This window comes from Elephantulus edwardii, unplaced genomic scaffold (genome assembly GCF_000299155.1).
Source record: "Elephantulus edwardii isolate Elephantulus edwardi_28Jun2011 unplaced genomic scaffold, EleEdw1.0 scaffold00113, whole genome shotgun sequence".
NCBI classification, from domain to species: domain Eukaryota; kingdom Metazoa; phylum Chordata; class Mammalia; order Macroscelidea; family Macroscelididae; genus Elephantulus; species Elephantulus edwardii.
In genome coordinates, this window is record NW_006399863.1 from 9,156,165 (window position 1) to 9,178,842 (window position 22,678).

The 22,678-nt window shown below is 50.1% G+C and overlaps 1 protein-coding gene across 1 annotated transcript in view; it reads left to right on the plus strand.

Annotated features, from left to right (window-relative positions):
• TMEM110 (transmembrane protein 110) overlaps window positions 1-22,442 on the plus strand; it is a 65,828-nt gene extending 43,386 nt beyond the window's left edge. Inside the window, exons 2-8 of the mRNA XM_006892234.1 lie at window positions 4,615-4,663; window positions 6,955-7,050; window positions 11,169-11,290; window positions 17,473-17,585; window positions 19,006-19,083; window positions 20,547-20,696; window positions 22,326-22,442. Coding sequence (XP_006892296.1) covers window positions 4,615-4,663; window positions 6,955-7,050; window positions 11,169-11,290; window positions 17,473-17,585; window positions 19,006-19,083; window positions 20,547-20,696; window positions 22,326-22,442 — 725 coding nt within the window. The remainder of the gene's footprint in view (window positions 1-4,614; window positions 4,664-6,954; window positions 7,051-11,168; window positions 11,291-17,472; window positions 17,586-19,005; window positions 19,084-20,546; window positions 20,697-22,325) is intronic.
• The last annotated feature ends 236 nt before the right edge of the window (window positions 22,443-22,678 follow it).

Below are 22,678 nucleotides of genomic sequence, written 5' to 3' on the forward strand. Positions count from 1 at the left end.
CACCTGCTCCCCCCACCGACCAAACTGTGCAGCTCTGCAACTGCATCCTGGCCCATCCTCACCCTTCTGCCCCCAACCCTTACCTCCTTGTACCCTCAATATGTTTTTCCCAATAAAAAAAACACTATAAAAAGAAAAAGAAGCCTGGCCCAGCTATCTGCGGCTCATTCCCAGCACCCCTGCTAACTCCTTGGATGTCCTTGGACAGATGTCTCCTCATACCACCTGCAGACCCCACGGTTCCCTTCCTACACTGAAGGAGCTCTCAGGGGTCCTGCTGGCTGACTCAGAGTCTAAACCACTTAGTTCATGAGTTGATCGCCAGCTAGTCAAGTTGGCACTTTCATTTTTGCTAGAGAGGGCTGTTCCCCTCGACATGGTACACCAGGCACTGGCCCTGTTGCAGCTTTAGAGACAAGGCTGTCATGTAAACAGTCAGATCAGCAGCATGTCACTGGGCAGAGGGCTCTAAAGCTATGGAGTTTTATTTTTCCTGTCACCAGATAATGGGAAGCATCTCTCCCTAGAGTTAAACAAAAAATCATATTGACGCATGGCACGAGCTCATGACCTCTGAAGCTTCCTGGCCTGGGAGTTGTAAAGCCTCATGGCCCAGTGTCTGTGATCTCGTGCAGAGATGGGTGAGTTCGTGGGCCCAGAAAGGAGCCTGTGATGGATCTCCTGTGGCCTGGGAGGTAGGCCAAAAGCGCCTTCTGTGCTATCCCTTCTTGAAGTGTCCGGAGCTAAAGTGACCACTGTGTGATCTGACATCACCTTCCTACTTCAAGTTTGCCCTCTCAGTGTAACAGTACAAGCGTCCCCCATGTTTCATGTCACCCTTGAATTGCCTCTAGATTTTAATGGCAGAGAGACCTTTTGCCAAGCCAAGAACCCCGCTGGCAAATAACAGTTTCCCAACCACATCATGTTGTTTTGGATAATGCCATCAGACAAGGAGAGCCCAAAAGAGTGCCACCGAGTGGATGTGGAAAAGTGAATGACCGTGTTTTTTGTTTGGTTATTTTTTAATGTGTGAAGTATAGTACCAGTTTTAATATCAGCCATGAGGAGGTCAATTCCTATGAGAACCACGATCATGAAATCATATGACATACTGCAATGGGAAAATCTACTGCAAAGGAACTCTTCAAAGTGTTATAGAGCAATGATGTCACTTTTAGGACTAAGGTATGCCTCACTCAAGCCATATTTTTTTTTCATTAGTATTAATTTTAATGAAAATTTACAGACTTTGGATTTCCACTCACTCTTTGTTGCACTTTTCTCCCTGCACCCACCCCCTCAGTACACTCTTCTCTTTGAAAAGTGAAAGAAAAATTCTTTCAGGTCCACCCCACTGTGGAGCCTTCATTCTGGACTCCTGGAATGACGGCGTTTTAATGGTCCATCAGTGAATGCCTGTGAGAGTGAGACAGACAGTTAGAATTATATGATACATAATTTTCTTCCTGTGGTGCAGAACTTTGAGCATGGCTTTGGAATCCTCTGGGTACCTCAGGGGAGGGTGGGAGGCAGGGTCCAGAGGTATGTGAGCCCGGGATGGGGGTGCGGCAGGGCAGGGGCAGGGAACCTATGGGCTCATGTCCTTGAGCTGACATGCTGGGGCTGGTCAGGGCGAAGACTTTGCCAAACCCCATGAGATGTACTGAGTGCTGGTGAGCCGGGCTGCAGGTGCTGAGCACCCTTGGCAGGATTCACACCCAGCACCCTTGTAGAGATCATTCCTTTCTCTCAGTGGCAGGAGAAGAGGGTTTGCTACTACAGGAAGGGTCCCAGGCTGCTACTGTCCGATTTATGGGCAGTTCCCATAGCTGGAATCAGCCCCTACTCAGAGCAGATTCTTCATCACAGCCTCCTTCGCTTGGTGCACATGCAGTTTTAAAATCACTGAAAAGGCTATACGCCTTTTCTTTCTAAACTAAGGTTCCTTAGAACCAGGGAGCTGGTGGCATAGTCCCCAGGAAATTGTGCTGCTAACCCAGACGTAGTTCAAATCCACCAGCCGCTCCTTAGGCGTTCTCAGGTACTCCTGGAGGGTCAGCTGTGAGACACTGTGAGTCAGTGGCCGTGAGTTTGTGCTGCTTTTTAGTTGTTGGTTTTGGTTTTGGTTTTTTGGGGTTTTTTTTTTTAAGCTAAAGACTGTATACCCATGTTCTGACTTACACAGATTCCACTCAAGACTCACTTGGGAGCAGACCTTGTTCGTAACCCTGGGCCTGCTCACCCCCTGTGCTGGGGAGACTGTGGGGATGTGAGCACTCACCTGGTATGGGTGGGCATGTCAGTTGGTTCAGCCTCCAGGAGAGCAGTGTGGCACATAAGTCGCACAAAACTTGCGACACAGCAAGTCTGTCTCTAGGACTCTGCCCTACAGAGACAGGCTCTTGGATGGACATCCAGCTCCTGGGCGTTCACGAACACTGGGAAGCGGTCCTGGGGACTTGGACTGACTTGGTGGTAGAAATAGGGAGAAGGGCTCATCCAGAGGCTCTTTAATTACAGAATTGAAGGGAAGATTGACAGCTCTGGGGGCTGGGGGGGGGGAATTGTCTCAGAGAAAGGGATGCTGCCATCCTTTGAACAGAAGTGGGCAAGTTGAACAGGCCTGGGGAGAAAGAATGACTGAGGGGACAGCAAATGGGGCCACAGTGTAGTGGATCACCACTGGGCCAGGGGAACACTGATGAGTCCATGGTGTAGAAGCCTTGAGAGGAGAACTCACCAGTGTCCCCCAGCCCTGGCCCAGTGGTGATGCTTGAAAGTAAATTCCAGCCGTCTGAGACTTTTTCATGCATGTGCTAAGAACAGGGATTTGTTCTGATACCTTTATTTTATGTTGATGAGGACAGAAGAACAAATGAGCCTGTAGTTGGCACTGTCCTTGAGCAGAGACTTTGCCAGAATCGGGGTCATTTTGTCTGGTCCAGTGCCCTCCCCTTCATTTTCCTGAGCCCCTGGTCCCCCGGTTAGATAGTCCTGTTCATGGGAAGAAGATGGCTTGCTTTGAGGACGACCATTTTAATAGATAGAGCTTTAATTCTGAGTCTTTGCTTTATTGAGGATTTGGAACTGTAATATGCCAGTAAGATGAGAGATTGCCTTACAATTCCTTTGTTTTTAGTCACTCTTGGAATGTTTCTCTAAACACCAGACTCGTTCTTTCATTTTTATGCACAGGCAGCGCTTGCTTTGCAGAGTGCAGGCTGCCTGTATTCCTTGAAGCACGGTTTGCTGATTTGGGCACAGTCTTCTCCTCCTGCACCCTTATTGGCATCCAGAGATGCTGCCAGAAGTTCGGTCTTGCCTGCTACCGATGGCAGCAAGGCTTCCTCAGGATTGTGTTGCTGTGCTGTTCCCTCAGCACTTTCCTGTGGGAGCAGCTCACACATGCAGCACTTTGCGGGTTTGTTTTAGTAGATAGAATCCTTGTCGAAATAGTTGCCTGGGTTTCAACAAAGCTTTTAAACTTTTTGTTTTGTTTTCTTCTATTCCTCCCCCCCCCATTGGAGTGCCTGCGTCTACAGATCTGAGCCGGATGTGTGAATCTGGTATGTCTCTTGCCAGTGGAAGTTGATCAGGTTACTGAATGAATGCTCTGCTCCTGGCACCTGTCACATGGCTGGAAGTACCACTCTTTACCACTGTGACCACAGATAGTGTCCTCTCCACCCCAGGAATCAGTCCATCTCCTACACCAGTAACAGAGCCACGTCTCAAAAACACAAATCCAACTGTGACTTTGACCGTGCTTAGACCTCTTCCATGGCTTTTCCTTCCTAAGAAATTCATGACAGTTCTCTTCACCAAGACCCTTCCTCATTTGACCCCTGCCCAGTTTGTCTTATCACGTGTCGTTTCCCTATGTCCAATCCTGCATTAAAGCCGCTCCAAACTATGCCAGACACATCCTGCAGTGTGATGCCCCTGCACCTGTGTTCGGAGCGTTTGCTCTGCCCAGAATCCTCTCTCCCCTCTATGGCCCACTTGCTGTGCTCTTGCTCAGACTTAAGGAGCTACCGTGTCCATCTCCCATCACTGTAGCCTCTCCTGCCCACTGTCCTTCCACTAGTAGGTGGAGTAGGTCACCGTGCCCGGTGCCTCCATTCTACCTGAGACTCGTTGCTCCGCACACACTCAGCACCCTGTGTCTGCTCCTGCTGGACAAGGACCACACCTTGTGTCCATGGTACCTGCTTGGACCAACAGTAGATGCGATGCCTCGGTGACTGGGTGGGCAGATGAGTGAAAAGATGGATTTTCACTTGGATAGAGCGTACCCCGAGGTTAGAAGTAACTATACTTTGTGCTTTTCAGTGCTTCTGTGTGGGAACTTTGTTGTGAGGTAGGAGAAACCACAATTTCTGGCACATTATGTGGAATCATGCTTCATAAGGAGCTAGTTCAGAAGCGTCAGCAGCAGGACAGAGTTCCTGTGAGCTTCACTTGGCTAATTATAGAGTGTCTCATGTTAAAAGAGAAAAGACCTCAACTCCTTAATATAAACACTCTGCATGGACTGATACGCTTGTGATGTGCACGTGGCTTCATGTTTCTGCTTTGGGAAGAGACTGAGTGTTCTTTATTTCCTTTCAGTCAAACGCTTCCGAGAACCAAAGCATGAAAGACGTCCCTGGAGAATATGGTATGTATTTAAGTGTTAATGCATTCCTAGTGTGCTTTTGACTGTTTGAGGGTTGCGGGAGCAGTTGGATAGAATGTGATCAATTACACCCAACATGAAGTGTTTGGAATCCCTTGGTCGGGTTAGCCATTGGAAGCTGTGCATCTTGTGAACGCATGTCCATGTCCCCGAACGCATGTCCATGTCCCTGAACTCATGTCCACATCCCCGAATGGCTCCTGAGCCCTGCCTTGGTATCCCTTTGCTACCCCATTTGAGAAGATGACACCAACCCAATATGTTGTGTTTAGATGCCTGCCTGTATTCTCTGGTCCATACATTTAAACAAAAATGAATCCAAATTTGGAAATTAGGCATGCCATGTAAATGCTCCTCTTCTCCAAACCAGCCTCTTGGGTCCCAGGATAAACCTGTGCACGGCCTCAGAGTAGTGGTGAATCTTTAGGATCAGGACCCAATGATAAAATGCAAAGATAAGCTATTTGTAAGGACTTAGTCTGTTCTTAGGGAAAGCGTTGTATCACAAGAAGGTTCCTCTTGGGGAGGTTCCTCTAAGTAATGACTTAACACCTACCCTAATAAAACACCCACTCTCTCTTACAAATAAATCAGTGACTTACTATGAAATCATTATTATAAAGGCCCCTTTATAATATTTCAAGCATGTAACTGATTGATCCTGAGTGCACTACAGCTAACAACTCATAATTTGTATTTTCCCCCTAGTGCGGTGCGTGACAGGAGGGCTGACTTTTAATAGATCGCAGCAAGGTAGCTGCTCTGCTACGTACGAAACCCCGACCCAGAAGCAGGTCGTCTACGAATGGTTTAGATTTTCCCCCTAGTGATTTCTCACTCATATCTAGTTATTTACCATGAGAATGTGTTACTCCCACATCAGGGCCACAGAGGTGCCCAGTGCAGCCTCAGATTTGGGGCTTTCTGGTTTTGGGTTTTTTGGAGGTTTTGTTTTCTTTTTGCAGTTGTTTCAGCAGAAACTTAACTGCTTTTGTAAAAATGTTTCTGTAGCTAGTTATAACAGCTACAATAAAAATTAGGAGTTCAGCTTACACGTATCGGTATAACTACATGATTAAGACCCTGTGCTAATTTACCTTTTTATTAAAAAAAAAAAAAAAAAAGAACACCTCATTTTTTTTATCCCATTTTCATAGCCTGCTTTTAGTCTGTGTTTTGAAGAGTAAATCACAAGGGGCTCTCTGTTTTATGCACATTGTCCTTTATGGGGAGTCCACAGGTTAACATTGTCAGCTGCTAGCCAGAAGGTTGGAGATACGAGCTTTCCCAAAAGCCCCTTAGTGTCCCCCTCAAAATCAGCCATTGAACACCCTGACACATAAGGAGGTGCCGTGTGTTGGAGGTGGCACCACAGCAGCCAGTCTCTGGTCCTTTTAGCCACTTCTTCCCAGTCCTGAGACATCATGCCTGACATCACACAGGCGCCACTCGAGTGGCCTGGCCCCACCTCAGTGCTCAGCCTAGAAGGCAGAGAACAGAGGGTCCCACAAATGTAAGTTCACGTGCCTTCTCCAGGGTTCGTGGCAGAGGAGATGGTGAAGAGACACCTCATCCTTACCCACCCTGTCCCCCTCTCCAGCCACATGCACACAGGGTGACAGATGCCTTCAAGAGTAAAAGCCTTGGTGATTTTGTCTTTGACACTCTTGTCATCCAGCCCAGGGGTTGGCCAGAGTGAATCTGGCCTGCTGTCCATTCTGATGAATAAAGTGGTGTTAGAATGGTTGTTGTGCCCATGGCTGCTGTAACATGACAGTGGCAGAACTGAGTAGTTGTGACAGAGACCACGTGGTCCACCAAACCCAAAATAGTTCCTGGCTCTTTACAGGAAAAAAACCCAACAAAATACCAACCAATAATAACTGTCACCCCCTGATCCACCCCACAGTTAAACCCTTTCTCGTTTCAAATGCAGTGCTGGATTTGTGCGAGCCTCGCACCTGATTTTCTCTGTTATGAGTGATTCTGAATGGGAGTTATCACACAGCGGTGGTCAAGTACTTGGACCTAAAAGAAAAGGGAACATCAAATATACTGAAACTTCATAACTTAGTGGCCTTCCAGGGATCCCCAATAAGGTGTTACTGAGATGTAGCTGGGATACCAATTTTTATATATTCCCTGAGAGACTGGGGAATGGGTTCTCATGATTGGAAATTCAGGGCTTTTTCCGACTTCAGCTCTGTCGTGTCCTCCCAGATTGAATGCCTCTCTGATGTCACAGTGACAAGTGATGGTTCTTTTCCTTCCAGGTTTTTAGACACTTCCAAACAAGCCATAGGAATGCTGTTTATCCACTTTGCGAATGTGTACTTAGCAGATCTCACCGAAGAGGACCCTTGTTCTCTGTAAGTATCCCGTTTGAGTGCCAGCATCCACCAAGCCCTCACCGAGAGGTGAGCGCTTTGGGAATAGGGGCTGGCCTAACTTTGTGCCGCTGGCCCTGCTCACTTCTGCTCCTCTGAGAGGTCACCTGTGTGTGCCACCCGTAATAAACCCCACTGCACAGCTGTCGGTTGCCTGTGAGCATCTTACACGTGGCATTTGCCTTGTGTGTTAGCTTCCTGCTGGCCAGCGTCAGTGCTCTCCTTTGGTTTTCCAGTCCACCTGTCCACTTGGCCCCTGGCTGGATGGGCTCACACCCCAGAGGTGGTCTCTGCTGAGCAGGACACCTGGAACTCCTCGGTGGTATCAGCCACTCAGAGACAGAAGAACCCTTGTTGATCTTCTGTGATCTGAAGACCATGTGTGGTCCTGCCTGGTCCATGCAGTATGCCTTCCACCACCCCTAGAACAAGCCCTCTCCAGCCTACGGTGGACCATGATGTGCTGTCCTCCTTTCTGAGAGCACTTCGGTGGGGCCTGTCTCAGCAGACAGAATGGCAGAGGGAGCCTGCCTGCCTTGTTCCAGCTGTACCTCCCAGCCTGTCTCTCAAGCCCCACTAGATGGCCCCTGAGGGCCCGCAGCTCACAGCGAGCCTCCTCCCATCTGTCCTGGCCCTGCAGTGTGTCAGTGTGAATTCTGTCATTCAAGCTGGAAGATACTTTTAAATGTCTTTTCTTTTGGAGTGACAATTTGCAGTTTGAAAGTTTAGTTCACATCTGGATTTCAAAGATAAATTAGTGAAATCTCCTTCCCCTGTGCTGTTCCTTAAAGAGCTAAACTGTTCATACGTGTTTAGCTGGTTAGAGTATAGCTAAACCAAGAGACTAGAAGAGTGATCTCCCACAAGAGCGATGCTTAGCAAAGGGTCCTGTCCCTCAGGCCCGAGTCCTGCCGCAGACTCATGACATCCTCTGGTGAATCAAATGCTGACGGCCAAGGCAGGCTGGGAGCCAGCTGCACACCCAGCAGGCGCTGGGGTGAGAGGACCTCACTTCCTGCTATTGCTTCCCCTCACAGCTCCTCCACTTCCCCTCTGCAAAAGGAGGATGACAGGGCTTTAAAGGGAACTTTGTCAACCTGGATCATAACAGCGCTAGATGATGGACTAGAAAATGCATCACTCGGGGCTGGTGGCAGCTCTCAGGAGCATCGGCTCTGTGCTGATGGAGTGAGTGATGGAGTATAGGGCATTCAACTGAGGCCAGACTGTGGAAGGACTGCTGACTCCTGGGTCTCAGTTTCCTCGTCTGTCCCGTGCTCCCTGCCAGTGCAGTGGAGTCACTGTGAAAGCGTCAAGAGATGATGAATATAAGCACTTGTTAGGCTACAACTCAATGGGACTTAACAACAGTCCACCACAGGTGCGCTTATCAGTGAAGACCATAATAGTCATGGTTGTGGTTGTTGACTTAATGCAGGCACGAGAGCACCCACAGTCACAGAGCTGCTGGTGGGAAAACCAGAGGTGGAGTGGGCACTGCTTCAGAGTCCAGAGTGAAAGGCCAGGTGGGCGAGTCCGTGCTGGGCCAGGATTGCTTGGAGATTCTTCCTCATAGTGGTTGAAAAGGGCTTGGGTGGGACCTGGGGACCTGGAAGGGGAATAACATTCGTTTGAGAAGATAAACTTAAAAGGAAAGCAGTGAGCTAGCTATTCCCAAGGTTGAGCGGCGCCCTGTGCTGGCAGCTGCTCTGGAGGGACTGGGATCAAGCTTTTGTGACTTCCTGATTCTGTGGCTGGTGAGGGGCCGTGACTCTGGCATAGGAGCCCTCAAGGTGCATGATTAAAGCACTTTGTCACTGGTTCAGACCTACAAGGTGCTCCTCTAAAGATATGTCAGTCTGCTTCTGTAAAAGGATTTAGTGCCTTGGAGCCCCTGTGAGCAGTTCCACTCCGTCCTGTGGGGCTGCTGTGGGTCGGAATCAACTTGACAGCAGGGAGTTTGGCCTTTTGGTTTCCAGTGTAACAACCTTTTGTGTAGTGTCTTCTAAATGCCAGTTACTGCTCTAAAAAGTTCACACCTCTTGTTTCAGTCCTCACAGCAGGGAGCTCTGGTCATAATCAGTAATGAATAACCAGTATCAATAAGCATAATCAATAATGAGTTGCACAGCTTACCCAAAGGTCCTGTGGGTCTGATGGTCCAAATCCACCAGCGGCTCTGAGGAGGGAAGATGGGCAGCGTCCTCCCGTTGCAACTTACAGCCTCAGAAACCCAGTAGTGTCACTGTGAGGTGGGAACCACTAGGCGGCGTTGTGTGACAGTCATCCTCTCACCAGCCCACAATGGAGACACTTCGATTATACCCATTTTACAGCTAGGGTAACTGAGGCACCGAGCAATCCTGAAACTTGCTTGAGCTCTTACAGCTGAGAAGTTAGGGACCAGCCTGCATGGAGCTCAGCCAGCTGCCTGCATAACCATGCTGTCCTGTGACTTGAGGGCAGGTAGAACTTTTTCTTCCTTCCCGGCGCAGGGGCTACACCGGAAATGCCTGATGTTTGAGTGAGTGACCCAGTGTGTCCATCAGATAGATGCCCTTGCTAATTTCAGGGTGAGTTCATATGTGAGGACTCGGGTGTAAGAGCCACTTCAAACCAGTTAAATCCAAGTTTCTGATAGCAGTGTGGCCCATTCTGTAATTCAGCAATGAACTTGGACATTGGTCTTGGAGGCCCTTGCTCTTCCTCCATTTGTGATCTGAGAGTGACCTCTTGTGGTTTTAATGAAGAAGGGCAGGTGGGAGAAACCGATCTCCATTCTCGCTTCCCTTTCTCCCTGTGCACCGGAGGGAGCTCCGTGCTGTAGTCCACAGGGAATGTGCTGCTGACCCGAAGGCCGAGCCACTCCAGCGGTTCAAGGCCACCACAGCTCCTTGGGAGAAAGATGGGCAATAGCCTCCCATTCAAGGATGTTTACAGCCGCAGAAAAGTGATAGACGGTCAGCTATGAGTTGGTTCCACAAGGGGAGAGTTCTTTGCATTGTTGGCAGAACCCACGCACCCTCCTTTCATCAGGGCCCTGAGCTGTGCAGTGAGTGCTCCCTCAGGGACCAGCGCCCTGGGCACATCACCAAGGCCTGGGGCTGTGGGGAAACTGGGAGTCTGCATAAAATGCCTGAGGCCTTGGCAGCTCAAATGGTCGTCCCTGGCCTTGTGTCCCCGAGCTTATCTGGAGGGATTTCATGTGGCGTCATTCTTCACACTCATGGAGCCAGATTCATCCTTCAGGAACAAGAGAGCCAGGGCATTGGGTCTTCTAGAACATTCTTCTTCCTCATACTTTCTGGATGAGCTCGCAACAACTTCTGGTATCTGGCAGGTTTCTGGGAGAGGGGGATAAGGTCAGGAAAGGATGTTTTAGTCAGAATGGAGACCACCTCTGTAAGACGCATAGTCCTTGTGGACATTCTGTCCTGACCCTTCTTTATTCTAGAGCTTTCTCCCCTTTTCCAGTGGAGAGCGAACTGTCTTTAAATTGTAACATTTATGTGCACTTGACCCTGTCGCAGGCTCTGATGCTCCTGAGTGCATGAGGTCTCTGGCCCTGCCCTCTTCAGCCTGAGGAACCCAAGGCCATTTCTCGCTGCAGCACCATCCAGAGAGTACACGGAACAAACAGTCAGACTTTTTATCTTCAATGCTCTTCTGTTCCTTACTTCTTTCTTTTGCTGTTCCTGGTTCTGCCTCCTTTGCATCACTTGGTGGGAACAGTTCCAATTCTTTGTGTTTTGTCCCTCCTCCTGTCCTTCAAGTCACTATACCCCTGATGACACATTGCTAGGGAGGTTTGAGAGAGAGCTGCAGCCCCTCACAGAGGTGCGCTGAAGGCCACCCATCCTGCTGAGGAAGGTCACACTCTGCTGTCCACCCGCAGAGCAAGGCCCCTCACACACACTGTGCCGGTGAGCTGTTGTCCCAAAGAGCAAGGCTGTCCACTGCCCGTGTCAGCTTCTCCTCAGCCTGCACCTGCATCAGCCCTGACCACTGCCCTGACAGGCCCCACACGGAGGCCTCAGCTCAGTGACTCTTGCTCCCAAGGTGTCCCTTCCTGACCGTGTCCACGTGACCTTTCTTCTCAGGTACCTCATCAACTTCCTTCTGGATGCCACCGTGGGCATGCTACTCATCTACGTGGGCGTGCGGGCCGTCAGTGTCCTGGTGGAGTGGCAGCAGTGGGAGTCCCTGCGCTTTGGTGAATATGGTAATGACCATTCTGTGGAGCCAGGATCGGGGGGGGGGGCGCATGGAGGGGGCTGTACTTCCTGCTGCTTGTTGAGTATTCACACCCCAGGGATGGGTTAGAGCTGGGGGCTGGCTGTGTCCTCCAGGTTGAAAGGAACCAGTTTCTGGGCCACCTTCTCAGCAGGGTGGAAGTGCCACATCTCACTTCCAAGGCCCACCTCACTCCAGGGGACAGCAGCCCCCTAATGTCACAGAGGTGGTCAGAGCCAGGAATCCCCTTTGATGCCAGGAGGATTCACACGCCAGCCCTGCTACACCAGAGGACAGTGGTGGTCTCACCCGAAAGGGCACAATGCTTTCCCGTTCTGCCCTCACGTCTGCATCACATTGGTGAGATCAGGCAGCCCTCGGTCAGGGAAGTACAGGATAGGGTGCTGGCAGACTTTTCCCTCTTTCTGCTTATGCCTATGCCTTTTGTCACTGGGTTACCCCACTGGATGGTCCCCTCCCAGGCAAGGCTGCTGTGCGCTGTCTCCTAAGTGCAGCTTGGCCCCATCCAGCAGGTGCGTGTCCCAGGCACCAGGGACTCCAAATCCATGTGCACTCACAGAGACACAGCCTCCAGCAGGGTCCCTCTCCCGTGGGATACAAGCCTGGGCAGCACTGTCCAGCTGTGCATGCAGAGGCCCTTTTCCTTTGAGACTCCATGGGGACGCTGGCTATGGCCTTGACAGGGCCCAGCTGTTGAGAGGTGCCTTCCTGAGATCCTTGCTGCCGTCTGGGTCCGTCTGACTCGGAACTCTAAGTCAGGGTATGATGTCAGCTCCTTCCCCACCTTCAGAACAGGCCCCTGCTGTCCGCCAATGGAAGATGGGAGCTTCTCTTGGTTGGAACTGTATTGTTGGAGAATTTTCCATGAAGGGAGCTCCACAGGGCAAGTGGAGCTTGGGGGTGGAATCCTGGATGCCCCTCTCTTCCTGGTCACCACCCAGAGAGCTCCTGGCTCTGAGCCCCAAGGGCCACTCACTTCTGATGTCTAAAGATGTCACAGGGGGCTGACATTTTATGAACAGTTCAGAGAGTCACTGTGAGTGTTCTGAGTATTTCTAGAAATCTTGAGTACAGTAATTGTTTTTCTCCAGCAAGGAGAGATGAGCTCAGTGAAGGGCATTTCTAAGCGCCGTTACCTGATGCCTGATGAATCACTGACTTAAGATAGTGCCCGACACACAGCGTGTTACTTGAGGAAAGCGCCTGAGTAGCCCCAAGTCCTTGACTCCTTAGCTTAGAGGACTGGAGGGGACCACAGCACACCTGAGCCAGTGGACCTGCTGTGAATGTCCACATTCATTAAATAAGCACCCAGAGGAGTCACAGGAAGCTCACTCGGGGTCTGCGTGCCTTCTCCACTGGGCCACTGACCCAAGAGTGTTACTTAAAGGTTCTGTTTTGCTATGAAGAGCCTTCTAACCACACGGTGTCCAACTGTCACCACCGGGTGTTCTGATCAAGGTGCAGTGGATGGATCTTGATAGAAAGAGAGTAAAATGTGGAGCAGAATTTCAAATTCTTCAAGAATCCAGTCTTAGGAGATCTACTTGGATGAAAGAGCGCCTGAGACTGTGGCCCTTAAACTCTGAATCAGCATTGTGCTGTGAAATTGCCCTTAAACTAAGTAAGTCTAGCTCAAAATGTAACAATAGTCATCCTTGAGTCTGTTTTTTTGTTGGTTTTTTTTTTCTTCTATAAGATCAGTTGGTCAATAGCTGTTTTATAGTGTGGATGAGAAACAACTAGAACAGAAATACTGAGAAGTTGATGCATGAAGAATATAAACACTGTCCCTGGCCATTATGTCTAAAAAGTAGAATGAGAACGGGGTTTGCTTGCTCATATTTTCAGCCACTATAACATATTTAAAACAGCTTTCTGGAAGGCAGGACTCAGACTGGACGACCGCTGAACTGCGTGAAGACCAATCCACCCACAGCTGATTCCATGCCAGTTCATGCCAGGGAGGGGAGATCAGGTGTAATGCTGACGCAGCTGGCTCAGGCCACCACCTGTTCCCAGTGTGTTTGTCAGCAGCGTCGAGACTAGATTGGAAGGGAGTAGGCAGTGGTCCATTCACCCTCTTGCCCTCATCCCAGCTTCTTTTCCGGTTTGGCTTCCCTTACGCTCTACTCAACTCATTCCTCCACCACCTTTGGGAGCCAGTATCTTCAAGTCGGGGTGTATTCAGGTAAATCTTCCCTTCCTGGGACCTTCCAAGTGTTGCCCAGTCACCTGCTGGATAAATTTTGTTTTGCTTCTGCAACAAATTACCACAAACTTAGTGGCTAAAGCAATATAAACGTCTCTCTCTCTCTTTTTCTTCTTTATATTAATGTATTTTTTTCTATTTTTAAATGTGTGTTATGAGTGAAAGTCTGCGAAGTAATGTAATCTTACTGTGCAGAATTTTGACCTGAGTCTCACTGAGCTAAAATCAAGGTATTGGCAGGCTGGTTCTACTTTGAAGGTCCCAGGAAAGAATCCTGCTCCGGCCTCATGGTCTCTGATGTGCTTGAACCATTGTTAGAGTCCCTATCGCTACATCTCGTTCAAGGTCTTCCCTCTCTTGCTGACCTTTCACCTTTGCCCACATGATGTCTTTTTCCAAGTACTGGCGCCTCCTGACAACAGACCCGAAGTGTGTGTGAGATGAAGTTTCCCCGTCCTTGCTTATAAGGAACACTTGCTTCCTCCAGACAGATGTCTTTGGTCTCTTGGCAGCCCTTGGGATATTCAGCACTCTTCTCCTAAACCATAATTTAAAGGCATCATTTTTACTTCTGTCCTCCACAGGCTAGGGCAGAGCTCAGATCTGTTGTTCATAGGGTTGCTGTGAGCTGTACTCAACACCTAACAACGACAACAGGGAAAAATCATTTCTGTCTTCCTCTCCTGTGGCCCCTGACTCTTCTCCATCTTCAAATCCAGACACAGCAGTGAAGTTCCTGTCACTCTGACCTTCCACCTCCCAGCACGCCTTTACAACTCATTCATTTGGGTTTGACCTCCTGCTGAGAATTTACTTTTCCACCCAAGTATACTGAGTCAGACTCAACATTTTAACACCTAAGAATCACTTTAGACTCTGTAAGAAACACCAAGAGATCTTATTCTTATCTTATAAGTTCAGATTCTGTATACCTGGGGTAGAAAGGAAAATTCTCAACTCCAGGTTTAACCCATATGAACAGTTGGAAGCTCTGGGTTTAACCTAACAGTCACAGTTGCTGGGAAATCCAAAGTGGACATTCAGAAGGAGGGGAATAGGAAGGCTTTGCTCCATGGGCCCACCGTCACCCCTGTTAAGCAGCCCATCCAGATGGAGATGTAATTCCTTGTAGGCTCCTGTCTTAGTTATCTAGTGCAGCTGTAACAAGCATGGTGAGTGGATGGCTCTAACAGAGTGTGTTCTGTCCCAGTTTAGCAAGCCAGAAGTCTGAATTCACAGCACTGGCTCTAGGAGAAGACTCTCTGACAGTTCTGGAACAATCTTTGTCTTTTCAACTTCCTGGTTCCCTGGAGATGTGCAGCTTGGCATCCGTCTTCCCCTATCTCTGCTTCTAACTCTCTTGTTTGAAGCTCTGAAATCTTTTCCAACTCATGGTGACTCTCCTTTTCGCTGAGTTTCTAAGGCTGCAGATATATTTAAGAGGAGATTGTCTTTCTTTCTCCCTCAGGGTGGGCTGATGGATTTGAACTACAGACCTTTCAGTTACATTGATAGTCTAACACGTGCAGTCAGAGCCTCTTTCCTTGGAGCTCTGTGGGGCAATTCTTCTCTATCCTTTAGGGTCGCTGTTACTCAAGACAGTAACTGCTACAAAGGACCCACCATGTCCACACAGTGAGTGGATTTCACTGCTTTTCCAAATGCTCCTTCCAGAAACCTCTCCAGACTTAGACATGGTTCCTCTTTGTAGGTCCTATTCCTGTGACTCATCCTGAGACAGTAATACTACAACCCAGCATCCCTGTACCTGAGCCTGTCCATCTAGGACAGTAAAAAGCAAGACGCAAAGATAATTCCTGGCAGCCTGTCTTCCTTAAGAGCTGACTCTTGTTGGTGTGTGTTGTTGAGATGGAAACAACCCATAGCTGACCCTCCAGCAGCTTTTCAGAGGCTGTCAGTCACACAGGAGGAGATTGCCTGTCCTTCTCCCACAGAGCAGGTGGTGCATTTGAACCGCATGTCTCTGGGACTACAGCACAGCTCCTTAACCACTTGCCCACTACTGCTCTTGAAAAGCTGACTGAGGCCAGGGCAATACTGGGAGACTCAGATGGAGCAGAACTCAAGAAGTCTTGTCCCAGCTGTGTAGTCTGAGTGCAGAAAAGGAAGTGGTGTGTCAGAGCAGGATTATGGAATGAGTCTTTATTTCACATGTTTTTAAACATATAGCATCTAAATTAAAAAGAGGCAGCACTGCTAAACTAGAGAGCAGGAACTCAGAGCAAGTTGAGAGGCTCCACGAAGCAGATCTGAGGGAAAACAGTTCCTCATTCTCACTCACTTAAAACTCAAGAGGACATGGAGTAAGTACACTCTGAACAAGTAGGTTTTATTTTTACGTTAAATAAACAGTGCTGCTTGTTGACTTTGAAGTATGTCTGTCCTGATTCAGAGCTATTTCCTGGGAGCACTTTTTGTCTGACTGTCCTCAATCTTAACTTAGAGATTCTTAGCAAGTATTTTGATCTGTTGGTGTTGAAAACTTTCCTCAATAAGGTCAGGTGGTTTACTGAAGATTACAAAATTCAGTGAAATCTACCAAAGAGGAACTCGTACTTCGGAAGTGTGTGTGTGTGTGTGTGTGTTCATGTTCATGTGTTCTGACTCAAATATTTTGAGTCCCCAAAGTCAAATCAAACACAGAGACTTCAGGAGAGACAACTGATGTTTTTCTGTGTTCTCTCTCCCAGTGATTTTCCAGATAAGGGAATCGCCCTGTGTTTTGTCCATTACAGCTGCATAAAGGCATTCACGCGCTCTTCCACTGTGTACTTGGCGAGCTCTGGCAGGGCCAGGGGGCCTCCCGCACAGATGACTGAACATGATCGTTACGTAAATGGTAGAATCAAGCAAGAAACCAGTTTCTGGTTTTGCCAACATTCTCTTTTCACAGCCTAGATTGGGGTCTTTGCCTCCCCTGAACTCCAGTCTCTTTTCTGGCCATGGTCAGCCAACTTCAGGATGAGCCCATGGCCACTGCCCCATCTCCACGCTCTAGCCAACTACAGGATCTCCACTCTGGGAAGGTGTTTCTGGCTCCCCAGGGCCCGTTCCTTGGTTCTGCCCATCACTGAGGATGTAGATCAGCCCCTGTGAAGACTGGCATTCCCCCTTAATCTAATTCCTGTGGAACATTTTGGAAGTATTCCGGGATGTCATTTCCCCCTACTTGGGCTGGTGACTCTCTCTTTTTCTCGGGCATGATGCTTGGTGGGATGACAGGCTGGCCTTTGTCACACCCCCAGGCCATGGCCCATTTCTCCTACTTCCTGATTTGCCCATCCTTCCCCCCTGTCTCTTTTCTCCAGCCAAGACATTTCACAGTGACTCATCCTAGACACCTGGGACAGGAATTCCTTCAGAATCAGGCCTGCACTGGGGAGTGGGGACTGGATGGGAGTTGGAAGGGATGATCAGAGAAGTCAGTTGCCGCCTTCAGAACTCATGGGCAGAGGAAAAGGGTGAATGGTACCTCAAAAAATAAAAACCCAGCTGCCACCCAGTCAGTTCCAGCTCAGCTGCTGGATAGTACCAGGTCCTGGAAAAGTCAACAACAGATAATAATAGCAGCCTTGCCTAACACGGCATCTGGTGCCAGTGGAGCAGGCGAGCCAGCTTCTCTCAGTCCCAGCAGCGAGCGCAGACTAACTTTAGTTCTTCAAAATGATATCTTTGAATCTCTTTAGCAAAAAGGAAGACAGCGAGGCTCCTTTGGTTGTCTCCAAATTGGGAATTCTCTGACTAGTGTTATTTTAAAACATCCTCATTTGTCTCTGAAGGATTATGTGAATCTTAGCACTTTGGGTGAGGGGCTCATTGAGTACTTTGAGGGCCCGTGTTCTGCCTGTGATGGGGGTGGCGGTGGGACCTTGCCAGGCTCGGAGCCCCAGGTGACCAGCGTCTCCCTGTCCCCGCAGGAGACCCTCTGCAGTGGGGAGCCTGGGTCGGGCAGTGTGCCCTCTACATCATCATCATGATCTTTGAAAAGTCCGTCGTCTTCATCGTCCTCCTAATACTTCAGTGGAAAAAGGTTTGTCTCTCCTCTCCGACCCCCTAGCAGCGAAACTAAGCAAGGGCGTTTCCTCCCTGACTCCCAGCCCACTGCCACACTAATGGAAAACCAAATGTGTTGTCAGCATTTTGTTTGGGGGGGGGATTGTTTGTTTGTTTGTTTGTTGCTCTAAGGTTTTTTAATTGGCTTACATATAACTATTCACATACATTATGTTTTGTATGTGTACTTCGTGTTTTGTACAGTCACTCATATACATTATGTTTTATATAATTCTCTTTGCTCTATGCCTACTATCACCCCATCTTTTCAGATCCCCACTGAACCTTTCTCATTACTTCATTCTCTCCCTCCTCCCCCCCGCCCTCCACGACTAACATCTACTATCCCAGGGATTTCTTTTTTCCTTCCCTTCCCCTTTTCCTGTCACCTCTTCTTTCCTTCTCCTTTTGAACATTTATACATCTGTTCCTAGTTATCCCCCTATTTTCACAACGCTGGCCTTATGCAGTATTTGTCCTTATGTGACTGAGATATTTCACTCAGCATAAAGCTCTCCAATCTCTCCCAAGTTATATAGTATTTTGCAAAGTTGTTCTTAGTTTTATTTTTAAGTCTCAAATGTATCCCGGTTTTGTGGTCTGGAATGGCAGTTAGTGGCTGACCTTCCGGAACATTAGTTGTCTGTCTTACACAACACTATCCACAAGTCTACATTGTTCATCACTCCCTTTGAAAGGCTTGGGATACTGAAAGTTTGATAAAAATGTAAGCCCTGCCCCCACGCTGCTTCCTGTCTCCTATTGGTCTCCGGGCCCTGCAGCTTTCAGGAGGGTGCCCTGTGTTCGCACACCCCCCCTGCACCAGCCTCTCTCCACCAGTGGTTTAGTGGGGCATTTGGGTATCTCGGTACCATCCGTGGTGTGTGATCACGAGCCTGGTGATGTCCTGAGAGCCCACCGCCCCTGCCCCCACCCTCTGTCCCAGTTCTCAGCTCCAGAGGATCCCCAGGAACAGACAGCACAGAACTTGGCCTTTCTTTAGTTTCATCTGTGGCTGAGGTGGTTTGGTTGGGTTTTTTTTTAGTTTGTTATTTGGTGGGTTTTTTTAGAACTGTTGTCCTTCAGGAGGTAATTGAGAGACAGGTAGCACCAGTGGACCTGGCTCTCCAGCTCCAGGGAATGGGGGTGCGCTCAGGCTACACCCTACTCTCCTGGAGACAAGACACTGGTCCAAAGATGGGAGAAGCTGCCGCACCCACTCATTGTGATCTCCGTGGGCGGTTGGTGGTGGGGAAGGTCATCGCTGATTGTCGGATCTGTCCATCAGCTGAGCCCCTGCCCCAGGGCATTGTGGGCCATTCCACTTCAGCGCCTTGGACACTGGTCGCTTGGACACCTTGGTCACTCTGACCTCATGAGTCGTCTTCTCTCCACAGGTGGCCCTGCTGAATCCCATTGAGAACCCAGACCTGAAGCTGGCCGTCGTCATGCTGATTGTCCCCTTCTTCGTCAATGTCAGTGCCGTGTTGCCTTTTGTACCCTGTTTGCACCCTGCTTTCTAGGTTTCCTGTTCAGAGTTTTGAGTGTGACAAAAAGTCCACCTTGTAGCCCTCAGGTCCTCCCTACAGCTGTCTCTGTGAGCGTCTGCCCCCTGCCCCCCTTCTTTGACTGCCTGCTGCTAGCCTAAAATAACAGGTTGGCCTCCCTGGAAGGCAGACGCCTGTCCCAGGGCCCCTGTGCAAGGTGAAGGGTCCTGAGCACTGTCTTCCCCTCCCAGCCAGGGGTCCCCTGCTGAGGTGTCCTGCCCCAGTGTGACGCCGCCGTCAAGAGCAGTCCCTGAATTCCTCCTCAGTCAGTTACTCCTGACCACAGTTCAGAGACACTCACACCCATGATGGCTAAAGTTGAAAAGTGTGAGAGGAAATGGTGCAAGAACTGAGACAAACAGGTGGTGACAGAGTATGCAGCCACCTCGAGTCCAGTGGGGCCCTGACCAAATGTCCAGAGACCTTGGACTCTGGCCACTCTACCACCTGCTGGGCCAGGGCCAAGGTAGGCAGCCTCTCATCAGGTACCGTCAGCAAAACCCCCTCAGGTGAATTGTGGGCCTTCACGTTGATTCTGAGTTAAAGCAGTATTATCAGACAGAGGGTGGGCGTGCTAATGGCCTAGTGGCAGGAAGCAGCACCGCAATCCTGAAGGCATGCAATTCAAGTCCTCCAGCTGCTCCATGGAAGGAGGGCCAGTCTCCTCCCATGCAGTTGACTTCCTCTGAAACCCACCAGAGGGTCAGCTATGGATCAGTTCCAAATTTTTGGTACACAGCAACAACAACACAACAGGGGGTGGGGGTGCTGGTGGACTAGTGGTACGAAGCCAGCTGCTCTGTAGGAGAACGATGGACAGTCTCCTCCCATACAGTTTGCTGCCTCTGGGAACCCACTGGAGGGTCAGCTGTGGCTCGGTTCTGACTCAACAGCAAACAGCAGGACAGGACAGGGTAGACCCTCCCCTGGGGTTTCCACGGCTGCCTTTGGAAACTCTCTGAACTTTGAGAAACAATGAGAAAGGCTTCAGGCCTTTTGTTCATAGGATCGCTATGAGTTGTGCTTGACTCAATGGCAATCAACAATACAACAATCTGGGAGCAAATCACTAGGTCTTACCTCCTGAGGATTTGAACTTCCAACCTGTCAGTTGCAGCCAAATACCTAACTGTTGAGCTAGCAGGACTGCTCTCTTGGGTTCTTGGGTGAATTAGGGCTGGGATCGTCTCGCTAACTAACCAGAGATCTCAAACCAAGATCTCAAACCGAGGCAAGGGGTCCCTTTCTGAACTTCAGAGAGTTTGGAGGGAACTGGGTGAGGTTTTTCTTTCCACAGTTTTGGCCTTTGCGTTTGGGCAGCGAGGGTGGAGGCGGGGGCTGCGCTGCCGAGCGGCTGCCCTCAGGATAACCCGTGCCACGTCTTCCCACAGGCATTGATGTTCTGGGTCGTAGACAATTTCCTCATGAGAAAAGGGAAGACGAAAGCTAAACTAGAAGAAAGGGGCGCCAACCAGGACTCAAGGAATGGGAGCAAGGTCCGGTACCGGAGGGCCGCGTCCCATGACGAGTCGGAATCTGAGGTAGGGGCCTCTTCCACCCCGTCCAGGGCTGACCCCATCTGCCTACTGACCTCTTCTCTCGAGTGCTACGTGGCAGCACCAGCCAGCGAGGGAGAAAGGGCTGAGCCAGAGAGCGGCTCATATCACAGATAGCTGCTGGCGGGGCCAGGCCTCCTACACACTCATACCCACCACCCTGCAGGCCTTCTGTGGGCTGGAAGGTGAAGGACCTGGTAGGGGTCACTTCCCTTCAGTAGTCTTTCAGAGAGTGGGAAAAGACAGGAAAGCAAGCCCCCTGCCTTCTCCCAGGGTTCCTGGTAAGTTGACTATTTAGCAGGAGAGCGTTTGAGTCCCTGCCACCACCAAAGAGCAAGGTGGGTGACGGCTCAGCCAACGGCAAACTTCTAAATGTCTAAATTTTAGAAATTTAGACTCCAGGGAGACTGGGGGTCATAAACAGGAGCAAGGAGGCAGGAAACGGGTTCTCACGGGTCAACCATGCTCTCCTCCCACTGCCGTGTGCCGGGCACAGCCAACTTGTGCACAAACCTGTGGAGAACACGGCACTGTACAGGTTCAGGTGTCCAGAAACAGTCTGTTGTCACTCTTCAGAGACCCTCAGGCTGGTGGGTGAGTGAATTCAGAGGCTGGTCATTGTAACACTCAGCAGTAAGTGTCACACTTGAGTCATAGACAGAACGCTGCAAGGACCTGGGATGGACAGCTCACCTCCCTGAGGATCCTGGGACTTGGACAGAGGAGTACGTGGGTAGGGGAGGGTGGGTGTTATCTCCTCCATGCACACTCCTGGGATCTGTCACAACCAGCCACGTTGTCAGAGCTCGGTGAGCAGTAGGTGAATGAGCATGTTGGGTAGATGCCACAGCAGGCATGACCAAGTGGGTTGGCACTTGGGTGATGACATGTCACCCATGGTGACCAGAGCAGGGAAATGAGTTAGTTGACAGCGGGCTTTGTGACCCAGGCTGAGGACTGACGCATATGCTAGAGGCCGTAGAGAACTGTTAGGAAGGGCTAGACAGGAGGTGAATACAGGCTGGACCCCTGGCAGGAGACCCCCCAGGGGAGTGGTCTGTGGGAGAGGATGCATGGTGAACTGCCCCGCGCTGTAATAAATGTTGGCGTTCCCCTGCATAGGTGGGCCTGGGCTTCTCAGCCCTCACCTAGTGGTCCCCACCTCTCCCTGGTCCCAGGGCTTCTGAGGAGCCAGGCAGAGGCTTGGCAGTCAGCAGCGAGTCAGCGTTTGCCCAGGTCCTGATGATCTGCACATGCCTGTCACTCCGGGGCTCAGAAAAGCAAGCGGCTCCCACTTGTCTCCAGAGGTTACAGAACTGCCTCCCAGGAATCCCGGCCTGTGTGTCCTCCCGGAAGTTGTCTTTCCCCTTTGAAGAGACCTTGCAAGTTTGCATTCATTGTACATGAGCCAGCTGGAAGTCTTTGTTCTGATGGGGGTTCAGTTCCAGCAGAGGGTTGGGCAGAGAATTGGGGAGCATGGGGAGACATCTGTCCACGCAGTGCTGGGTTCCCGTCCTCAGTGACACACTGGAATTAGGGCGTCTGGGGAGGGACTGTTGTGCTCTGGACCCCGCGAGGGCAGTGACTCAGGGCCACACCTCTTCACCGCCCCAGATCCTGATCTCCGCTGATGACGAGATGGAGGAGTCTGATGTGGACGAGGACCTCCGGAGACTGACCCCCCTAAAACCTGTGAAGAAAAAGAAGCACCGCTTCGGGCTGCCCGTATGACACATTCCCGCGCTGGGGGTGACCAGGCTGGGCCGGCCGCTGGGCCAGCAGGTGGTCATTTCGCAGCATATTCCTCCCTCCTCTCTCTGTCCTTCCTCTTCTACCTCCACTCCTCTTGCCATCTCTGCCCACTCTCCCCTCCCCAGACTACTGTGACTTAACAAGAGGGACGTCGAACCAGCACCCGAAGAGCCCGTGGGCAGTCAGAGGTCCCCGATCCAGTTGCACTACAAACA